This window comes from Synchiropus splendidus, chromosome 11, assembly GCF_027744825.2.
Source record: "Synchiropus splendidus isolate RoL2022-P1 chromosome 11, RoL_Sspl_1.0, whole genome shotgun sequence".
Taxonomy (NCBI): Eukaryota; Metazoa; Chordata; class Actinopteri; order Syngnathiformes; family Callionymidae; genus Synchiropus; species Synchiropus splendidus.
In genome coordinates this window covers 6,721,901-6,743,226 of record NC_071344.1, presented here as the reverse complement: position 1 = coordinate 6,743,226, position 21,326 = coordinate 6,721,901, and the positions used below count along the sequence as shown (strand labels likewise).

General features: G+C 43.9%; 2 protein-coding genes across 4 annotated transcripts in view; one reads left to right on the top strand and one right to left on the bottom strand.

Moving 5' to 3' along the window:
* mrpl11 (mitochondrial ribosomal protein L11) overlaps nucleotides 1-21,326 on the top strand; it is a 66,279-nt gene that overhangs the window by 35,091 nt on the left and 9,862 nt on the right. For all 3 annotated transcript variants that reach the window (XM_053879470.1, XM_053879471.1, XM_053879469.1), the window contains exon 3: nucleotides 17,501-17,596. In XM_053879470.1, coding sequence (XP_053735445.1) covers nucleotides 17,501-17,596 — 96 coding nt within the window. The remainder of the gene's footprint in view (nucleotides 1-17,500; nucleotides 17,597-21,326) is intronic.
* On the bottom strand, nucleotides 1,419-9,797 carry tmem265 (transmembrane protein 265). The gene is made up of 2 exons (XM_053879468.1): nucleotides 9,282-9,797; nucleotides 1,419-3,312 (listed from the first exon to the last, which is right to left on the bottom strand). Exon 2 carries the CDS (start codon nucleotides 3,308-3,310, stop codon nucleotides 2,255-2,257), a length of 1,056 nt encoding a protein of 351 aa, XP_053735443.1. The 5' UTR covers nucleotides 3,311-3,312; nucleotides 9,282-9,797; the 3' UTR covers nucleotides 1,419-2,254.

The window sequence follows — 21,326 nt, the reverse complement described above, 5'->3', positions numbered from 1 at the left end:
GTTTGGTCTGTTAATCTGATCAGAACAAAACGTGTTTTACTCAGCGATTGCTTTTACAGCATTCAATTCAATGCTTCAATGACATTTCAGCGTTGATAAACGGAACTTTAAAATCACATGGGGATCAGGCATCTCTCTGTTCTCCTCTAATTCCCTGAGCACGCACAGGGGTGACCCTCGATTCCAGACCATTGGCAACACTGTAGGTGCGGTCGGTTAAACATCCTGATCAAAGTGTTAGAGGAGATGAAAGAGGGAGATTTGATCTTTAGATGATTCTAGCACAAGATGGTGCTCCATTGGAATCCAAGATCATTTAAAAAGCCCTTGAAATGAGCAGAACAGAGGCCCCTTTAATAAATAGAATTATGTTTTCAAATGTAGCCCAAGAATGTATTGATAGAATTCAATATTTTGTTATAGTTTTCTCCCTTTTTTAAGTTCTCAATGGCATTTCATTTGTCTGATGTTTGAGGGCCTGGAGGGAAATTATCGAATTATTTTTGCGTGATAGATGCAGCATTTTAAGTGCTGCTGATGTGATCACTCTGTGTGCCGCAAACCTGTTGAGCTAGTATTTAGAAACCCAAAGAAGCGCCTCTACACACACAGTAATAGCACACACCATTACACCACCGCCAGCACCCTGAAGTGCTGATGCAGGGCAGGGAGACCTGTTGCTTCTGTCGGCTGGGCTGATGTGGAAATACATCAGCCTGTGTGAATCATAACTGCACTTTGTTGTTTTGGGCTGGCAGGAGTGGCGCCTAGTGTGGTCTTCTGCTGCTGGGAGACCCTGCAGTGCAAGGTTTGACCAGCAGAGATTTCAGTTATCCATGATCTTGATCCTTCTCCCCTGACATCCAGCTTCAACAACAGACATAACCATGTTTTCTGTGATTTGAATCATTTTTTAATACTCACACTGAACCATGTTACCTTTTCTGGTCTGTCTTATATTATGTAAATGATCATACTTCTGTTGTGAATTTTGTTGGCGATTGCCAGAGTGTGTTGGACGAGAAAAACGGTTTCTCCATCAGGCAACTGAAGAGCTTAAGAAGATAATCAATGTGATGTATCCTCTTAACATGGTTCTGTCAGGAAACTAATTTCAGCCAGATAATAATTCCTACTTTGAACAACAGAGATCAAATCCAAGCAGAAAGCCAACTGTCGGAAGCAAGCTGTTGCTCTCAAAGGCATCCACAGGACATGGTTTCTTAATAAAGCTAAAAATAAAACCATCCTATGTTGAGAAAAAAACCCAATCGGTTGGATCATCACTGATCACTGTCCAAAAATGTCGTCATGCTTTTTAATGAGAAACCGAACTGGGCATATTTCTCTCCATGAGTAGATATCTGCTGCTTTATATTGTCACAATAGAAGCAACATGAAAGCCACACATACACCAATAACTTTTATTCTGCAACTGGGGTTACAGAAATGCAATTATTTTCCCAGATACACACATTTCATAATCACCACAATCCATTAGATAACTGAATACAGAATTGGGGTTTGGGCCTCCACTTGGTCTGTAATGTAAAGTATTATTTATTTGTTTTGTCCAATCTAAGAACAGATGTTTTAGGTAACTGGCTGTTTAATGTGTTTTGTTTTGTCTCAAGGGAAACTCATTCAAGTACCAATACTGTAAATAACTATACTTAAAGATATGCCAACAATATAACAGCCATATTCAGACATGAAGAGTCTTAAGGTAAATACAATTGTGTGCTTTGTTGACAAGGGTAGAGCTGAATCCCACCTGTATCACTTTTGAACACAGTGCAGAAGCCTTCATGTTTTTGTTTGAAAATAGGAGTAAGAAAACCAACATATATATACATATATTTCCATGAAGTTGTCACAGAAAACAGAGAGAAGGATTTAAGATTTAAAGGTTGTGAACACAAAACACACTTGGTACAAATGGAACGTGATGTTTAAATGATGAAAGTCTTTTAGCAAAAGCGTCTGTGCTGGGGCTCGACAAAAATATAAAAGCACTGGACTTCAACATACATTAAACATTATTTACACTCTGGCTGTGTTGCTGTGTGTTAACATCGTAATCAAACGACCACTGGGTAAAGACTCCAGCTCACTCTGCACCAAGAAATGGGATGAAATTCTGGTGGGCCAGATTGTTTTCCTCTGTAGATATTTAAAATTGGTCTGTAAGTGTTGCTGGCTGAGCTCATCAGTGTTGGTCGTGTCGGTATGTGTGTGTGTTTGTGTGAAATCTCTAGAGTTCATGGGAGATGAAAGTGGGACCGAGGGGTGTCTCTGAAGGCTCTAGACTAACATGGGAGAGTGTGTGGCTCTGAGAGCGTGACAGTGTGTGATAATGAGTGGGGAGGGCTTTCCCCTGGGCCTGGCCCTCTCCCTGATCTGAGCTTTGGCTTGGAAGCATCGAGTCTGTAGGCTCTGATCCAGCCACGGTACCGGCTCGTCCAGAACCTCCTTCTTCCTTGTGTCTCTCCCAGGCTGAGCTCAGCTTCACGCCCAGTGCCAACAAGTTCTTCCCAAGAAACACAGTGGAGACCCGTGAGTCCTTGTACCACAACATTCCAGTGCCTCTTAGCCCCAGTGTGAAGATGTTGATAGTGACCAGGCTGAGCCAAGGGTACAAAGCCTCCTTATGGGGTCCCCTCTGTCCTGGCAGGCTTGTGGCCCCGAGCTCAGTCAGTGCCACACATGGGAGCAGCAGAAGCAGGGCGTAGCAGTAGAAGAAAACCAAGCCTTCTGCCCAGATGGGCAGCCTCTGCTCGGTAGTGACCACAGTTCCTGTCACTTGGGCCTCCCACAGCCCTGCCTGGAGGTCAAGTATATCCAACAAGTCGACCACCACCCACAAAAGTCGACTGCGCACCTCCTGTTTTCTACGCTGCGGGGTCATGTTGTCGGCGCCAGTGAGTATCAGAAAAAGTGAAGGCAGACAGATGGACAGCAGCAGAGTCAGCGTTTTCCTGGCCAAGGGGTCTGGTGGGCGACGCTCCTGTCTGTAGTTGTGACAGACGAAAAACAGCTTCAGCTGGAGCAGTGACAGGAACAGGAACCAGAGGGCGTTGGCGAATCCCCTGCGAGGCGACTGTGCCTCCGACACCACGCCGGCAGACACGAAGCGCAGCGCTAGCAGGAATCCCACATCGCCTAGCAACACTGCCACACACTGCCACACGCTTGGTCCTTGGACACCTCGGGATCCAAGCATGCTCTGCTCCAGCAGGTAGAGGTCAACCACTGCCATCGTGCTCACCGTGACCAGGGTTGATACGCACACCTGGGGCGTGGGCACCATGCCTGAAAGACACGCACATGGTCAGAAGTTGGACAGATCGGCACAGCTCGCATCACTTGCTTTCACCTGTGAAGATCAAGCTTGTTAATTTGTGACATGTGCAATTTCAAACGATGAGTGGAATAGGACATGGGCTGCCTAGTAAGCAGTAAGTGTCCTTCATCTTTGGCCAGAGTTACAGGCTGCTTTCACTGAGGAGCGTGTTGAATCGGCGTTTTTTCATGCTACAGCTCTTTGAATTACACGGTCTACATTTTCTGACCCAAGTCCATCAAGTGCTGAGTTTGAAAGTGCAACTTGAACTTGTTTCCATTTTTTCTTACTCGTGTATATTCATTATTGATTGATTGTGCGGTTGCATGCCGGGTCGTCTGTTGAAACCTTTCCTTGTTTCTATTGTCTCCCTGATTTACTCTCATCCTCTGCTGCAGTCTTTCATCAGCTTCAATTCCCCTGTCATTCGCAGATGAATATTGATAGCCTTCTATTTGTTTAGAGATGTTTGACTAGGGACTCCATGCCCACACAGAGTAAAGCTGTGCAGGAAATGTCAGTCTCTTTTTATAGAAATAATGCCATTGCTGTTGATTTGTCTATTGTGGGCAAAGATGGTTGTGTTGGATTTCAACTGATGCCGATGCACTGGATGCAATTGTGCTGAAAATAAGGTCATGTCTGATATGGACAATTAAGTCTGACTCTTCAGGTCATTTGGCTGAAACCAGACTTAGCTCGTTCCCAGTGTTACACAATATGAGACGGTTATTATTCACAAGAGGAGATTAATAGACGTGGTGAAGGAGGACATGAAGTTGTCGGTTTGAGGGAAGAGGGCGCAGAGGACACGGTGAGATGAAGGAAGATGATCCGCTGTGGCGACCCCTGAAGGGAGAAGTTGAAAGAAAAAGAAGATTATTCATGGGATATCTGTGCCACAACACCAGGCAACCTCACTGCCTTTTGTTTGCACAGCACTACGCTGTTAGTCTCTCAACTCGATCCATGACATTATCATAAAAAAGTCATTACCTTTTCAATTGGCAAAAGCTAAGCATGATTGAGCCATTGATTGTCTGTTGGATTCTGGCCTCTGATGCAGGCCTGCATGTGAAATATAGATATTAAAATGGTGACAAATTGAGACAATCTCGCTTCTGTGTTGTAATGCTGCCATTCCTTCAGTGCTGTCAGAAGCACAGAACAGGCTCCAGTGAGTGAAAAAGAGTGCCAGCCTGCGTGCGTGTGTGTGAGAGAGAGCGAGCACACGACTGCCTGTGAAAGATTAATAGGCCTTTTGGCTATCTACATGCTTAATAAACTGTTACTGCATGATGTTAATAGTTCATAAATAAGCTTGGGAGGAGCTGGGGTGAAAGCAATGTACAGTGAACATAGATGTGGATGTAAAGAGACGCCACCCATGAGAAGACTCGGTTTCATGAGCTTGGTATGGATGGTTGTTAGGAATTCATCACCTCGGGATATTGAAGTACCACGTATATTCGGGTTGTTCTCTCACTGATGAATCTGGGAGATGAGGGAAGAGATGATTATGTAATTAATCTCCTCGGAGGCGTGGTGGGAGGACATGCCAGAATCCGTAATATTTGATTGTCTATGAACCTTTTTGTCTCACGGCAGACCGGAACCTGATTATACTTCCGCGTAAAAGCGGAATACATTTCACCCAGGCCTCGATCCAAAAGATATTGGATTTTAAATGTGCTTCTCGTTTCTTTCTGTGGTATCAAACTAAATCTGTGCAGCATTTAGAGAAGTTTACAGCTTCAGATCCGCCATGTTTTTTTTTTTTCTCCCCCCCGAGGTCGTGCCTTTTAAGTTATTCCATCAGCACCTTAGATTCCAGCCTAGAAATCAGCCCCGTCAGCCCCCGGTTTGTGCTTCGGACTTCCTGTCAACATGCCGTAATTTATTCTGTTCTGAGCGAGATGCTGGGATGACGGCCCGTCTGTCCACTCTGCTCATCAATAACAACCACATTCATCACTTGGCTGTCTGGATAGTGACAGGGCTGATGACAAGGTGAGGCAAACTATTTCACTGTAATCATGAGTAATGACATGTAATGACTAGATGGAGACAACATGTAATTTTTAATCAATAAGTGTATGCTGCCAAGAAGACAGATTTTGGTCACTTGTCAATTTTATGTGTGCAAGGAAAGAGAGGAGGCGGATTCTTTAATAAGTAGCCCATAAAACGGTAAAATCATGTGGCGTGGGATTTATAATGGCGGTTCGCTTTATATATGTAAAATATGTTGTTCTTCTGGCACAAAATAATAGTCCACAACATGTATTGTGATTCAAAGAATACCGAAACTGCTTCCCTGGTTTTCACAGAGAAAGCGTCATAATCACACCAACTATTCTTTAAGATGGGTTTGAACAGTTTTTTTCGACCTCCGCAAATCATGTCAATCATTATCCACTTTTCTCATGAAACCCTGAAATTACAATATTGAAATGTCTGTGTTAAACTGCACAGACTGAAGAGATTAAAGATGAGAGAGCGGGTGTTTCTTTCAACTGTATCGTTTGACTGATAGTGTACGTGTAGTAGGTCGTGTTATTATAGATTATATGATCGCTATTACCATGACCTTTTCTCGCCCAGAATTCCCGCTCCTCGCACAGCCCTCCTGGAGATAAACTTTGAAGTATTTCCAGCATTTCCTACGTCTGGTCCAGGAGGCTATGGACTTCAAAACAGTATGGATTGACCTGAGAGCAGATTTGTTAATGGTAGAGCGACTGGTGAATCTTGTTCCTCATTTCCTGAATGATAAATTGTATTATGAATCATGCAGTGCCTGACCCCCCTGTGACAGTACAAGTAGTACAAGTATAAAGTACTTGTACTGTACCCGTACTGTTGCACTTCTTATGCAGTGTTCAGCTGTTAGTCCAACAACATTCTTCCTAACAGGTTCATATATTTGAAATGTTGAAGTCCATGTGGTGGAACTCGCTGATGCACCGTTTTGAAGTTATCGCTTTAGAATGCTCTCCTTGGTGTGAAATCTCAGTGATAGGCTATGAGAGTGAAACACAATGTGACGTAACATTGGGCTTGGCTTTGCGTCCAGTGAAGCTCTGAACCCACACACCTCCGTATTAGATCCTTGTGTCTTTGCTTTGCAGCAGATCAGAAATGCAATGTGTGTCGTTTTCAATGGGCGACGCTTATGCACATTTTTAAAGTAAATATTTCAAACCATAGATGGTTTTGTGCTGACAGAAAGACACTGCTTGTGTTCAGTAGTGGTCCAATGTCATTTAAAAATACACTCAAATCACCAGGTTTGATTTTCCTTAAAGAAATGTATTTGAGGATTGCAGGTCGGCATCCAATTAAAACATTCACACCGTGGTATACTGGCCTTTTTAACGATAATAAACTTGTCCTCAATGATGTGCAGTCAAAGGATGTTTTTGAAAACATCCCCCGCACATTCTGCATTTCCAACAGCAAGGATTCATGCTTTCAAGTTGCTACTGATCCAAGCATCCAACTGTCTTTGCCAAAATTGAGACTGATACAATATTGTCAAGATGGTGTGAATAGTAGATTCAGTTTCCTGTTCCCAGCTGACAAAGATGGCACCCAGTGAGGGTCCCCTGCTGCTGCAGCCCATCTGCTTCATGTTCCTGTGTCTTCAGAGATCGTCTCCTGTCGAGCATGGCTGTGGCCAGCCATAATTTTACTGTTCATCGTCTGAAAAGGGTCTGGTGTTGGTACTCTGAAGCCTTTGGTTTGGTCAGAGTGTGGCATACAACCATGCATTGACCTGTCATGCTCACACAATCAGCTGTGGGATCAGAAATTTTGATGGTTGTGCATTTAATTGCGACCACTTTGGTGCAAGTAACTGTCATACCTGCTCTCTCATGTCCGATCTGTATGCCACACAGTTCACCACGGTTTCACATTAATCACGACCAAGCGCTGTGGTGTCTGACTAGGACCTGACGGTCATTGACATGTGACCCGCCCTCCTGTCTGATGCGGATGCAAACATGCCAGTTGGCTGCTCTTTCACTGAGTGTCAGCTCGGAGAAAGTAAATAGAAGCCCTGGCTCAGATGGGTACCAGACTCACCTGCACTACTCCTATAGTGACAGCCATTACAGCTGTGTTTGGTCCTATATTCTGTAATTGTTGCGTCCACCAAGGAGGTTATGTTTTCAATGGTGTTGGTTTTTCAGTTTGTTTGTGTATAGCTTGAAACTTTATGAACGAATTTGGATGAAATTTTCGGGAACAAATGATTCAATTCTGGGAGTGATCCAGACCACTGCCTGGATCTGTCTCCCAAATCACTGAGATTGTTATGATGGCAACCACCACTTCATACAGTCATCAGGCCAGTGGCGCCAATCATGTTTTGATAGTTGCACCAGATGTCTTGTGAAGCGCCTAGAGTAGATGCTTTTTGGCCTTTCATGAAAAAATGTCGCCTCCAGCTCATCAATCTGCCTCCCCTTCTTATTCTTTTAATTCTCCTCATCCTCTTTTCTTCCATGAATGACTTTTCCTTTTACGATCATTTTGTTCTCAAACACCAAACCGTTCTCAATTGATTTCTATTAATTTTCTTCATTATTATTATCGTTGCCTCACGTTTCCTCTCACCTCATCTCATCCCTGGGCTTCACCTCCTGCTACCATCATTCCTTCTTATGATTCTCTTATGTTCACCTCCTCTGATCTGTCTTCTCATTATCTTGTTCTTGTGTTATTTTTTTCTTTTAATTCCAACCCTGCCCTACCTTAAAACCCTTGTTCTAATCTCATCCTGCTTTTTCTGACATTTTTTATCAAAAAATTTACTTACTTAATCCCTGCTTTTTCCTTGCTCTCTTTACAATCTGTGTGATGTTTCACCCATGCCTGTTCTTTTTCATGCTAATACCCTCAGTTCATTTTCTTCACCTGAACTCTCATCTCACTTTTCTCTAATGTTCCTTTGTTAATTCTCTGCCTCCGTCCTTTTTACTTTTAATAACCTATCCCCCTTCAGGTTTATCTTATCAATCCCTGTTATTAAAGCCATATTTCTAGATGAAGCTAAATTATATGAATGTGCCCGTGGATTTTTTTAACTCCGGCCAGAACTCACTTCGATAGGCACTTGTGTCCAGTCATCCAAAAAATAATATCATTTCAATAGGAGCCATATTTTCTAACCATCACACCAACCGCTTCCAAAAACGTCTTAAATGCTTTAAAACCACCGATGATGAAACAAAGGTGGTTATAAAATGCCAAGGAGATGATGGGGGTGGGTGTATGTAACTCTGTGAGATGGGAGGAAAACATGAGACAAACCTAGGACCATGGTGGTGCCTTTTCAACTATGGCTCTGGAGTGTGTCTGGATTATTTAACTACAGCAGGGGAAAGGTGTTTCAGTGTCACGACCCAGTTTTTGCCACTGAATCTGATGAATTATGGATAATCCAGGTGGACAGAAAACCATGTGGAGCATGACAAATAATCTCATTTTAATTACATGTGAGTGGTAGATGAAGATTGAATGGCCTGACGTTTAGCTCTAAATAAGGCTTATGTTATACATGAATCATTCCCTCTCATCTTTAAGTGGCACTGGAGCATCTTGGGACTCTGCATTTATCACATTATGAGCAAACTGATTCATTAATAGGGAAGCAGAGCGCAACCTCCCTGCAGACTCGCAGCCACATGACTGAAACATCTGTTGATTTCCCAGGTAGCAACCCTGCTGTTGCCTGAGGGGCTTGTTGCATATTTACACATACATCACGTTTCCTCCGCTGAGCTGATCTTTCTTGAGCTGGACGCCGCGCAGCGCACTTCTTTTCACCCGCAAGCAATTCAACGATGCGAGTCGAAGCGACACCTGTTTTATAACACTCACTTTGTGATGAATAAAAAAAACAAAAACAGCCAAGTAAGAGGGACTTTACCAGAATCATTCGTCTCGCGCTCGGTGCTGCTGTTCTGATGGATTCCGGACCGGTTTCAGTGTTGTTGGGTTTTGAAGTCTTCTTTTGTCGATCCGGGTATGAGGGAAGAGTCAGGCGGCATCAGGGGGCGCATCGAGCGGCTGCAGGAGAGGAAAGTCTCCGCCACTGCTACACAAGGCACTCGCGAGTTTCCGAGGACAAATGCTCGGCTCATACTTGGCACCGAGTTGGGATTCGCCTGCGCGTCTTCGGTTCGATTACGGGATGGGTGCAGCAAGAGCTTGATCCGGTTCCGTCACCCCCCGCCGCGTCGGCGGCTCTGCAGCGGGGCAGAGAGCTGCGCTGCGCCGTCGCTTAAAGTCGGTCAGAAGTGAAGCCTAAGCTCCGCCGTCGTCGCAGGAGATCCGTTCAAAGAGAAAACCAGAGGAGGCGCCAAGGCAGGCGACGGGAAACTCACAATCATTTGTAACCAACCTACGTGCTCGAGTCCGAACCGAGACCTCCCACTCTCCCCAGCGTGTCCTCCTCCCTCCAACCGTCAGCGGGGGAAGTTTGAGTCGGAAGATGGCATGAATATTTGAGCGCACCGTGTCACGGTGGCGCTCATTACTTATGGGGATCACGATTTTGATGTTCCTGTTGATAAAGTTTCATTGTTCTCTGCCAGAATTGTTGACTCTCAAACTCGATTTAGAGAAGGAACGCGGTGCAAATGTGACTTGGAGCCTGTAGACACGATATGTGCTCACAAAGCAGATGTAACAACTTTAATTAGCCTTCCAGATGTCAGGCATTTCAACAGAGTGATCATCAGAGATAGTCAGCAATAAGCCCTGCTGGTGGCTCATTTCTGGGATTTCAAATATACCGTGGTCAGTTTGTGCCTGTGAAATGTGTGTTTGTGTGAGTGGTGGATTGGCGAGGAGCCCGGTGTCCCCTGCCCACTCAGCTGGGTTACAACCTCTTGTGACCCCATAAGTGGAGCAATTGCCTGCGATGTACTTATGAATGAAACGTGAGGCACTTCTTGAGCTAAAATGAAAATATAATTTTTCGGGGAAATCATCTCCTTTAACCTGAGCGTTCACCTCTGTATTAAATCAGGGGTCTCAAACTGATCCTGCAACCGGCTGCTGGCGGTGTGGGGTCTTGCTCCAACCAACCAGGTATCTGAAGACTGTAATGACTTGGTTGTCGGGTGCTGCTTGTTTGGCTGGAACAAAAATCTGCAGCCCTTTTGTGGGTCAGTTTGAGATCCATGTGTTCCATAAACCAGCCAGTCAAAAAGCTCACATTGTCTCACATGTGCACATGCTGCACCCCCCAAAAAAGTGTGTCACATCTGGCAACATGCAGACTTTATTGTCCTTCCTAGCAGCTAATGGCTACACACAAGAGCCTCACTAGTTATCATTCCGTGGCGGTTACACTGCAGATTGTTTTCCTTGACATTTGGAGAAACTGTGTCGCAAAGTCAATCTTTGTTTGCTCGCGGCAACCGCCTGCTCCAAACATACCAGCGTCACAAAAGGCACAGAGCAAAGTTTCTGGCATTTTCTATACTGAAAGGTCAATCAGGAGGTAATTGCCTGTTGCTAACCCCGTTATTACTCTGGGTGTGGAACTGTGGAACATAAGCTGTGTAGAGTTGGGAATGTTTAATGCGTGAATATTTAAAAATGAATGAACTCATGCGTTCGTCTGACAGTGATGTATATCACCTGAGAAAACCTGATTCAACCACTCTGAAGCTTTCATCTTAGTACTGTATCCGTTCACGGCTTAAAGGTTCAGTCACAGGCCATATATCCGCAATGAGTTTTCATATATATAAGTTTTATAGAATTTCTTATTTAACTTAAATTTTATCTTTGAACTTAACAGTTGCAGTGTAAATACTCTGTTTTTCTGTTTCATCAAATTGTTCAAAATGGGTTTTTTTCCCCCTCCACACTGCCCTGTGTGTTTCAATCTTCAATGGCCCTAATCTACTATTGTATTCCACTGTCTCTGTCACACATGGACACAGCTGTGGATTATCTTGTTTGAGCTGCCTTACTTAACTCAGCAGGATGAGATTTGGAAAAAAAAGGAATTTGTTTAAAAATGGAGCAGTTTGTCAGGCACAGACATTAGCGTCTATCTGCTGCTGCTCCTTCATCTGTGCATCTCAGCCTTCACATAAAGCTTGACACTTGTTCTCTGGATGAGTGTGTCGGGTTCATTTGAGACTGAGGTTTAATCAGACTGGTGGGAAAAAGGGATAGAGAGTCATCGTTCTTGTCAGATGCAGCTATGCGCTTGGCTGGCTCCCACAGTAAAGAGGTTTTCCATTTTCTTCAATTCAACATTGTAGTGTCATTGTGATCCACTCTTCAGGCTCCCGCTACGCTTCTCCGGCACTCTTCTCCTCATGTTTATCACATTCTATCCACCATTGAGGCAAACATAAAGCCTATATCCCCTCTTCCCCTTGTGGGTGTGGTTGAAGGTCACTCTGCACACTGGCTCACTTTCAGGATGAGAAAGGGGAGCAAGCAGCCAGAAGGACGGTGAGATTAGAAGAGGAGGGCGAGGGGCAGCCAGGCGGACAGGTTGTCTGCAGTGCTGTTAACTCATCCCTTTTGCATGCAGATTGATTGAGAAGTTTAGAACCAATGTATCTGCTGCCCTTGACACATATGAATCCTAAGCTGGTTTACAAACGGCAAACACAAAAGTGTGTCTGTGTGTCTTTTTGTTCAGTTAAGACTTAAACACGCCCCGTGGTTGATGTTTGGCCTCTGTATCATTCTACAGACTCAAGACACTGTCACAAAACAACACAGTCAGTAGTTTCTGCTGCCAGGATTTATTTATGATTTATGTTCTTCCCGCTGAGGTCCTGTAGGTCCTTTTCACTCTGTTTGTGCAGATATCTCTAATGCCCAGCGTGAAGCCTGGACCTTTCCTACAGTTCACGCTCCTGTGTTTGTGCCGCTGTCTCCACCTGTGATTAGTCATGTGAGGTGGCAAAAAGCACAGCGCTGTCAAGACTGTAAGGGGAGCCTAATGGAGTTGAAAATGGAATGTTTTGTCGCGAAGCAATCCATTTCAGTCCACCATTGCCAGCTCGCTTTCACTTTGCCCTTCTTGTGCCAGCTGCAGACAAAGTGTCTATTTTAAGCAAACACTCTGGGAGGAAAACGTACATTTTTACTTTAAAAATATTCATTTCATGGTAAACATAAGGTATCATTTTTATCTTGCATGCCTCAAGCTCATCATTACACCGGTCGAATGTTGCATATTCATGGGCTACTGCTTGTCAGAGTGAGCCAGGGCTGGGGGCCACTGAAGACGACTGAATCTGGAGACAGTTTGGACGGGTTGCCAGTCTAATCACATCCGGAGACAACAGACGCTCGCATACATTTACACTTAAGGCATCCGCTGTATTAGTTCCAGGAAGAGCCTTCATGTCCCTGATACTGAATCACCAGATAAAGAACCTTCTCCTGGGAACAGTTCCACTGTCCTCAGCAGCATTTCACAGTTGAGAACTTGAAATTCCCTGAGATGGTCAATTGTTTTTATATTTATTCATAACATGAAATGTCCACTGATGTTTTCATAACAGAAAACATCAGTGGACATTTCATGTTATTTCATGTCCACTGATGTTTTCATAACAGAAAACATGAGTGGATAACTTCTTTTTCAAATGATTCCTGTGTTTGCAGAGACATCTAGTTGACAACACTATTCTTTTCCAAAGAGGACAGTTTCTTTATCCCCACGTGGTGGATGGTCTCCAAGACAGAGATATAATCTGTTCAACTAGCCCTGAGTCTTCCATTTAATTTCCTTTTTCAATATATTTTAATTTCCTTTTAAATGCTCAACTGTGGAACATGAATTTTCCTGGAGTGTAGACACCAGAGAACAGACCTGCGATTGGCTGGCTGCTGTCATTTCTGTCTGACATTCAGTCCGCTGTCATTGCTATTCACGTGTAACGCTAACAGTAATGTCCCCTGAGACAGACTTCTGCTGCTGACACCATTTAAATTGAGCCAATCTTTGATATTAATTTCCTCTCTTTTTCACAAGTGAGAAATTTGCTTGAAATGCATTTTTAATGTACCCATTAGTCTCTAGTCCTCCTTTCAAACTGGCACTCTCTACACCGCCAAAAGGACCTATAAACAGCAGAGTCTCCTGCAGGAACGGGCTCAGATAGACCCCTAGTGGTGCTCAAACGCCAGCCCCTTTACCCTGCATGTTATTCCCTTCATTCTTAAAGCAACACTATGCAGGAGTTGGCTTTATTTTTCTTCAAATTTTTCTTCTTTCTTTCTGTGATGATTGGCGAGAACCTCGAGACAACACCCAGGCCTAGTACTACTAAATTCCTTTACTGCTATTGCGGTGTATCCGCTCATTGAACCAAGGCCAAAATTTTATGAATAACTTTTGCGGTGGGTGCCCTTTTTTCATGGCTTGTGCCCACAAAATGCACAGGCATTTCTTCGAACTCATCCAACCTCAACCGTGTGTGCCCATAGTATTGCACATTATTCTGACCTTACAAGGTGCCTTGAAGTAGAAGATGGCAAAAACCTTTGTCACATACAACAAAATGTATCCAACACTTTTCAGGTATTTATGCAAGGGTCATACAGTTTTGAGAAGGTGGATTAGGAGGATATTGCTTCTGATGCGTTGACCCAAGGCCACTGCAATCTTGAATATTTCCCACCTACTATTGTAATACAGGACAGAACTAAGAACATTCATATGGCCTGTCTAGAAAGAAGTGGATGCCTCTGTTAACCACCATCACAGAGCTCTACGTGATTTTTTTCCCCTTTTTTTGCACACACGAGCATTGCACCTTTTTTAGTGTCTACGCAGATCAAAGTCACATAGAAAATCAAAGGACACAGAACAGCGGGTTTTGCTGGCTCTTCCTGGTTCAAGCAGCTCTCTTCTACTCTTAAATGCAAGTCTGCGTTTTGGCTTTAGCATAGTTGAGTGGAGACTGGTGCCGGAAATCAATTTCATTTTCCACTTTTAAGTCTAATCCACTGATTGTAGGGCGGAAAATCGAGTAAAAGCCGTGTCCAGCGCGTACCCAATTTATTCTCTGCGGTTACAGCACTATCAGCTGGATCCGATCTAACTTGCGGGACTGCCGCCTCTGGCAGGACCCTACTTTTGTGGGGGCAGGCGGGCAACAGCTCCGAGGCGCATCATGAAACCTAATCAGCTGCATGACGCTACATCGGGGTTGAGTGTGACAAAATGCCAACATGCAGAAGATTAAATGAACACGGTAATGAAGGTAATGAATGAGAGTGTTTCACACTCAAGCGTTTAATTAACCTCCTCTTTCTGCCGCTTGCCACTGTTACACCTTCATCACTGTATTGCAGCTCCGTTCAATGTCCACTGTTCCCAGGCAATTTATCCCTGTGGCCTTACGTGCCAGGGGCAATTCATCCTGCCTCCTGCCCCAAGGCCTGATCTTGCATCTGTGTCCTTTATCTTAGCTTGCCACGCTTCTATAAGCACACTTTTCTTGACCTACAAGTGTTACCCTGCCTCAACAAATCTTTTTTTTTTCGGTTGTTCACTCAGATGCAGACACCTGCCACCACACACAGTGAACAATTCCTCAGTCAGCAGATCTTGGCAGCTTTAATATGCATACATACTCTCTTTTCCTCTGATGGATTGAAATTGGAGCCAAGTTTTTTGTTTTTTTTTATAAACAAGCCTCATGCAAGTACCATATTCATGAGGACCCCTGGTCTCCTTCTCTTGCATCTCTCCCTTCAGACTCTTCTGTCGATCCAATATGGACTCCGATCATAATAATACACCTCAGCTGTCTGTTTTCCCGCTTCTTCAGTTAGCCTTTCTCCTCATGCAACGCCAGCCCTCCATCTTGTTAAAAAGAGTTGGTGAAGCTGAAAGGCCAATCACATTTAGACAAGCAGAATGTCCAAATCAAAGGGTCACATCAAAAGGGGCCCCTCTGTAGTTTTAACTGTCCACTTGCTCTGCTAATTCCACGCAATAAGGCTGTGCTCCATCTTATTGCAATTACCCACCAGCGTCCACTTGAGGAGGGGCTGAATCCATAGATTAATTCTTAATCCTGTGCCCCGGGTCCCGGAGGTCTTTGAAGATTTGTGTTGCTGGACGTCCTCGTGTACCGCGAGTGTGGAGGGCCTTGCCTCGGGTGATTGGCTGCAGCCATTTTATAGCCCAACGAGCAGCAGGCTTGAATCAGTCATGGAGGAGAGGAGAGGATTTATCCAGCAGCTCGACTGGAGCATGATGAGATGCTCAGATGCAGTGAGAGAGGCTCGCCATTTGGCCCCGAGTCGGAATATTACTGCCCAGTCCCCACTCTGATAAATGTCAGAGGAGGTGGTTGGAGCCAACCTTGAGCGTCTCTTTCATGCTATGCCAGCCGTCTGCCACTTTTAAGGTCTGCGACTGCAATTACCAACATGGCTCAATCGCTGTAATTACTGCAGTTAAACTATTAAATCGCCTCCGGCCAAAGTGAGACTCGCTCCCGTCACTGTCTTCGGAGGTTTTGATGCCTCGCTTGCTTAATTAAAATTAGATCACCTGTCACTAAATTATATATAAGGAGTGAAGCAACTGATCCCCGGTGGGTTGTGGGTCTTGTATTCTGACATTTGATTCACAATATTAACTCTTGTTTGTTTGTTTTTTAAAGCCCCTGAGCTGTAGAGGCCGATCAGCTCTGCGAAGTCGGTGCCAGTCCATCGTTTGCACAGTGGCTCCTCTGTCTGCATAATGTCTCGCTGTTCGCGCTTACGCACAATTTAGAAGCGTCGGGCATTATCTCGGGCTGGTCAGGGAGGCTTTTCTTGACATTGTGTGGCCCCTTTGAGTCAGTGGGAGAGATCATTATCTGACTGGGCTGAGCAGACTGAGCGGAGGGAGAGAGCAATGTGTGAGTCAGGGCTTAGCGTTTTTCCTCTCAGCATCACAGTCTTTATATAGATCTATATTTAATTAGACCTCCTTTCTTCCTTTCTTGTTTACCCTTGCAATGTTGTTTTTGTGGAAGGTGAAGGGAGGGAAGGGCACGGTGGAAGGTAGGAAGGCTGACATGGGATTACTATTAATAAGCACAAGAAGGGTGGGAAGGTAGAGCAAAGAGAGGGGGATGTAACCGATTCATTTCATTGTTGTGATTCATATTCTGCCTTTATCACCTGACAATAATAATCCACTGTAACTTGTGTGAAAAATTGAATCTGTTGAGGTCAGGGATGCACTTTGAGAAACACGTTTTGTGACTGCTCTAATAAATGATGAGGTTGTGAAGATTTGCTGACTGATTAAAATTCATCTGCTCCTTTGTGGGACTGGAGCGAGGAAGCATTCAGAGAACGTTCTGCTCTGTTAATCTCAAATAAATGTCATCCCGTCCTGTCATCACAGAACGTCTGGAGATGGCTGACTCTTCATCAGATCCATTATTACAGTCGGCAGGCTGTGTGTTGCTAAATGTGCCGTTGTGCTGCGATAGATGCTCATGAGTGCATTAAACTGTATATTCAAATGGGCTTATTACATTCGCTCATTTCTAAATGAATTTCAATGGGTGTGTTGCCTGCGGGTGGATTGGAGGGTGAAGGTCAGCTTAAATTTCAGTCATAATTACGTTCTTTAATAGACTTTGCCATCGTGTTCTGCTGGTAGGAAGAATGGTGCTGCGTTGGCTGCCTGTTGACTTAATGTCAGCCATCCATTCTGCTTTAGCTCTGGTTTGTCTCACAGGAGCTGGAAATGGGAGGCGCATTCATCACAGCATTTCTGTGGCTCCAGGCCCTAAAAGTACACCGGTGACAGACACACAAACAATCAGTCTGAAACAATAGTCAGCTGGAGATGTACACACACACACACACACACACAATATGCATGTTTTCGGTATAGCTGAAAATAAAAATAGAGTCTGCCTCAAACTCCTGACACATTCACATAAACACACATGCCCAAGACAGCTATTCCCCGAACGGGTCCACATGTGCATGCAGTCGACTCTGAAGCTTTGTTATTTGACTGACAGCAGTCGTCTCTTGGAAGCACGGAGTGAATTATTGTGCACTTCAATTTTGTACGAACTCCTCACACATGCTAAAGCCACCGCGGTATCATTCAATTTGTTTTTCTTTCCCCCTCAGAGAGGAATCCCCATCGGGCAGTTCTGCAAGGACTTCAACGAAAGAACCAAAGAAATTAAGGAGGGCATCCCACTCCCAGTCAAGATCCATGTGAAGGTGTGTTGCAGTGCTTTGCTCTCCGCTCAGTCCCACCCATGACCCCTTGCACTTCACACTTGCTGCCCCTTCCTCCTCCCCGGGCCGCTGGTTTATTCCACTGGCTGCATTACATTACCAGAGCACTTCCATTATTCATACCATAGGAGGAAGCCTTTTCATTTGCATTCATTAACTAAGCAATGCCCCTAGGAAAGTGGCGTCAAGAAACATTAAGTTCATGCAAGAGATCCCAGGTACGTTCCTGTGGTGAAATTTTTTAATAGTTGTGTATGATTCCCCCATAACATGCGGTCCTCACACAGCCATGATGGCTTCCAATGTGGACTTGTGCCTTTAGAAGCGAGCAGTTTTGTGTTTCTACCGCCGCTGCTCTTCACTCATGCCATCTGCTGGTGATAACTGGAGCACATCTGCACTTGGGCATTTCACTTATTCATGCAACATGCCTCGGAGTCAGAGACGACAAACCCAGTCTTGTCATAGGATCTTGGCAGGTCTTGCACAACCCACGATTTATCTCAGAAACAGCGGTTCAATATTTGATGCAAGGCTTTTTTTTTTCTTTTCATAAAATAAACAGCCTTGCAGACGAACAAATCAATTCAACTATTGTATTTGTCCCTGAAGCAGAAGCCTTGAGGTGAATAGCTGGATATATTTTAGGTCTGCCTGTCTCTCAAGGGTCAAAAATATATCAATAAATACCACAGGCATTCATATAGTGACCTAATTTCCTGCACTAAGCAGGTTATGTTTTGTCTGCTTATCTGCCCTGTTCCATTCAGAACTTAACTCGGCATACAATCGAATCTCTAAAATAAATCAACTTTACTCTGAGACTGCGGTGACGAAATGTGTCGGCGTTGCCAGAAAAGGATTTATAAAACTTGCGTATATGCCGTACTAGTGTTCAAAGTGGGAAAGCGGTTATACTAATGCTGCACTATCGATCATGTCTTATTTGTGATCCCGATTTTTGCCATCTTTAAATTAGATTGATCATCGGTCATGTGTGCAGATTGCAACCTAACGTCTCCATTTTTTTGCAACCAAATTTGGACACAGTGAATAAATGTCAAACCTCCTCTCACTTGTCTGGTCGGTAAGACTGCTCAGTGTGTTGAGGCTTCACATTAAACATAACAAAAAAACACCGCGGCGCCTGCCTGAGTCCTGTCAGTCATTCACCTCTGGTCTGGGGACGGTGTGTGGCGGACGCGGACGCTGCAATTTCAATCAGTGCAGGCTGGGAGGAAATGATATAAATCCTGGCTCAGAGTACCAAGCCCTCCACCCCCCTGCGCTGCTCATACTACGGGACACGTTATTAGCTTCGTTCATGATTGCGAATTCACAGGCTAAATGGGCACATTAGCGCAACATGCTGGGAGGAAAAAGAGAGGACATTACAACTGTATTAGCTTCTGTAGTGCCATAGCATATTTATTCCGTTAGTCCTTGGCAAATCTGATGCTTTTCTTGATGCTTTCTCATTATCATGTATTCATATTTAAGTTAAGGTTTTGGTTTCATTTTGCGTTGAAACTGTGCACAGAAGTAAAACAATAGAAATACAGATGATTCTCTTTGCATCATTCAAAATTGCATCCCAGGAATTGCGACCAAAATTTATCAGGATTATCTCGGACCATAAACATGCAGCCCTTGTAATGTGACCTTGCTTTGGCTCCCCTTTAAGACGCTGGTTTTTGGCGTGAGCCAAAAAAGTCATTGAATTATGGGAGTTGTTTGATTGAATATATCGTCCATTGACCTTCTCAGTGGAGTTTCATTGCTTTTCTAGTTATATTGGTTTTGATTCAGGAGGGTTTACAACCTTCATTGGTGGATAAACTTATGCACAGTTGCGTTCTTTAAAAAAATCTGTATTAAGTCATCGACAAAAGTAATAGATTTCATTGTCTTACATGATGTTAAAGAAAGCAGAGTGGTTTTGCAAGACATATGATGCCGGGGGATAATTTTATCATGAGCAGCAGTGTGCGCAAATAGGCATCATAACCTCATAAACCTGTCAGCGTGGATAAAAATTCACACGGCAACACTGTGTGTGCAATTAAATTTAAAATGTAAATAAAACATATTTTCAGCTCCCTGCTGCTGCTACTGCTGCCGTGTGCGTTCCCTAATCCGTCCCTCTCTCACCCGCCTCTTCTGGCTTCAAATAACCATGTGAAAATGGTTCATGATTGATTTTTGTAAAAAGCTGTGTTTGAATTTAGGAATATATTGAAGCAATGAGAAAATACACTGAGACAATTGTTTACTATTTATGCACAAAAACTGGCTGTTTGATATACTGTACAAAATAAGTTGTGTCTCACTGCCATTGTGCCATTCTCAATGTGCATGTGTCCTTGTACACAAGCAGGAAGTGCATACAGTACATATTCCCGACACTCCAGTTAAGAATCCGAATGGAACAGACAAGGTTTCCTTTAATGGGTCTAACAGAACTGTCAAAACACTTCTTAGGCATCTGTGTCAAGAGAAAGATGTGATATTTGAATAATCTGTTCATGTGTTTGATGTCAGATTTAATAAACTTGATGTCATTTCCAGACAGTAGAAAGCATCCAAGCTATTTCACTCTGTCACTGCTGCGTGTCAGAAACAATTACCAAAAAACTAGGAACAATAACAGAAAAACAAAGTGCAAAATCAAAGTAGATACAGATTTTATTAACAATTAAATAAGAAAACATCAAGTGAAGGTGGGAACACCGTTTTTTTTTTTTTTTTGCCAGCAATCGATTCCAAAGTTTACCCAACATCTGGCGGCTTATCTGACCAGTAGTAGGCCAGTGAGAAAGGTGACTTGATCTCTGTGGAGATGTGTCCATTGTTTTGTGATTTCTCTTCTATTGTCTGTTTATTTCGTGGCATCTACGTATTTTTTTCCGTTAAAGCAATTTCCACAGTTTAATAGGTCGCCCACTCTCAACCATTCTTCCTCATCACCATGGATAACTATTATACTATTGATTCACAGACCTATGTATCACTGAGCGTTCGTTCTGTGCCATTCGATTTAAGTGAATTTAAGAGGTAAAATAGTAACGTGAATGGAAAACGGTGCCTTTCTGATACATATTCCTGTGTGTCAGTCACCCCACTAGTTGATTCTGGAGTCATTGCCAGGAATAGACTCTCAGGAGAAAGCAACACAGAAATGTGTGTGAGGCTCAAGATTGCACCTCCAGGAAAAGAGTGCGGGGGGCGGGCAGCTTCGGGGGGAATGTTCAGCGGTCGTCACCAGAATTGAATATGAGCTCTGACAGCTCTATCTTCCCACCGACGTTTAGGCCTGAATGGTTCCCATAGCACGGTGATCCCCTCGACGCAGCAAAACAGACAACGTTATTCACTAATATGACTATTACACGTCATTATTGTATTCAAATACTGTAGTATATGTGTTCCTGCGAGCCATTTAATAATGAGTCTAAAAACTAAATCCAAATTGGAGCTGTTTTGGTTTTAGAATCTTTCTGCTGCTGATCCCTCGCAGAAGGTCGTTGTTGACTTTTGCTTCGACATTTATCGGGTGCTGATGATTAAAAGTTCTATTGTTTTATCCTGGAGCCTTCGGTCCGACACGAGGGCTTCAAGACAAAACGCCGGTAATTGCGGTGCAGGACAGCGACTGCTCTAATGTGGGAATTGGGAATTTAGCCTGTCTGAATGCGCCACCTCAATTCAGTAG

Coding starts and splice junctions, on each gene's coding strand:
- tmem265 (XM_053879468.1), bottom strand. CDS start 3,310: ATGGTGCCCACGCCCCAGGTGTGCGTATCAACCCTGGTCACGGTGAGC.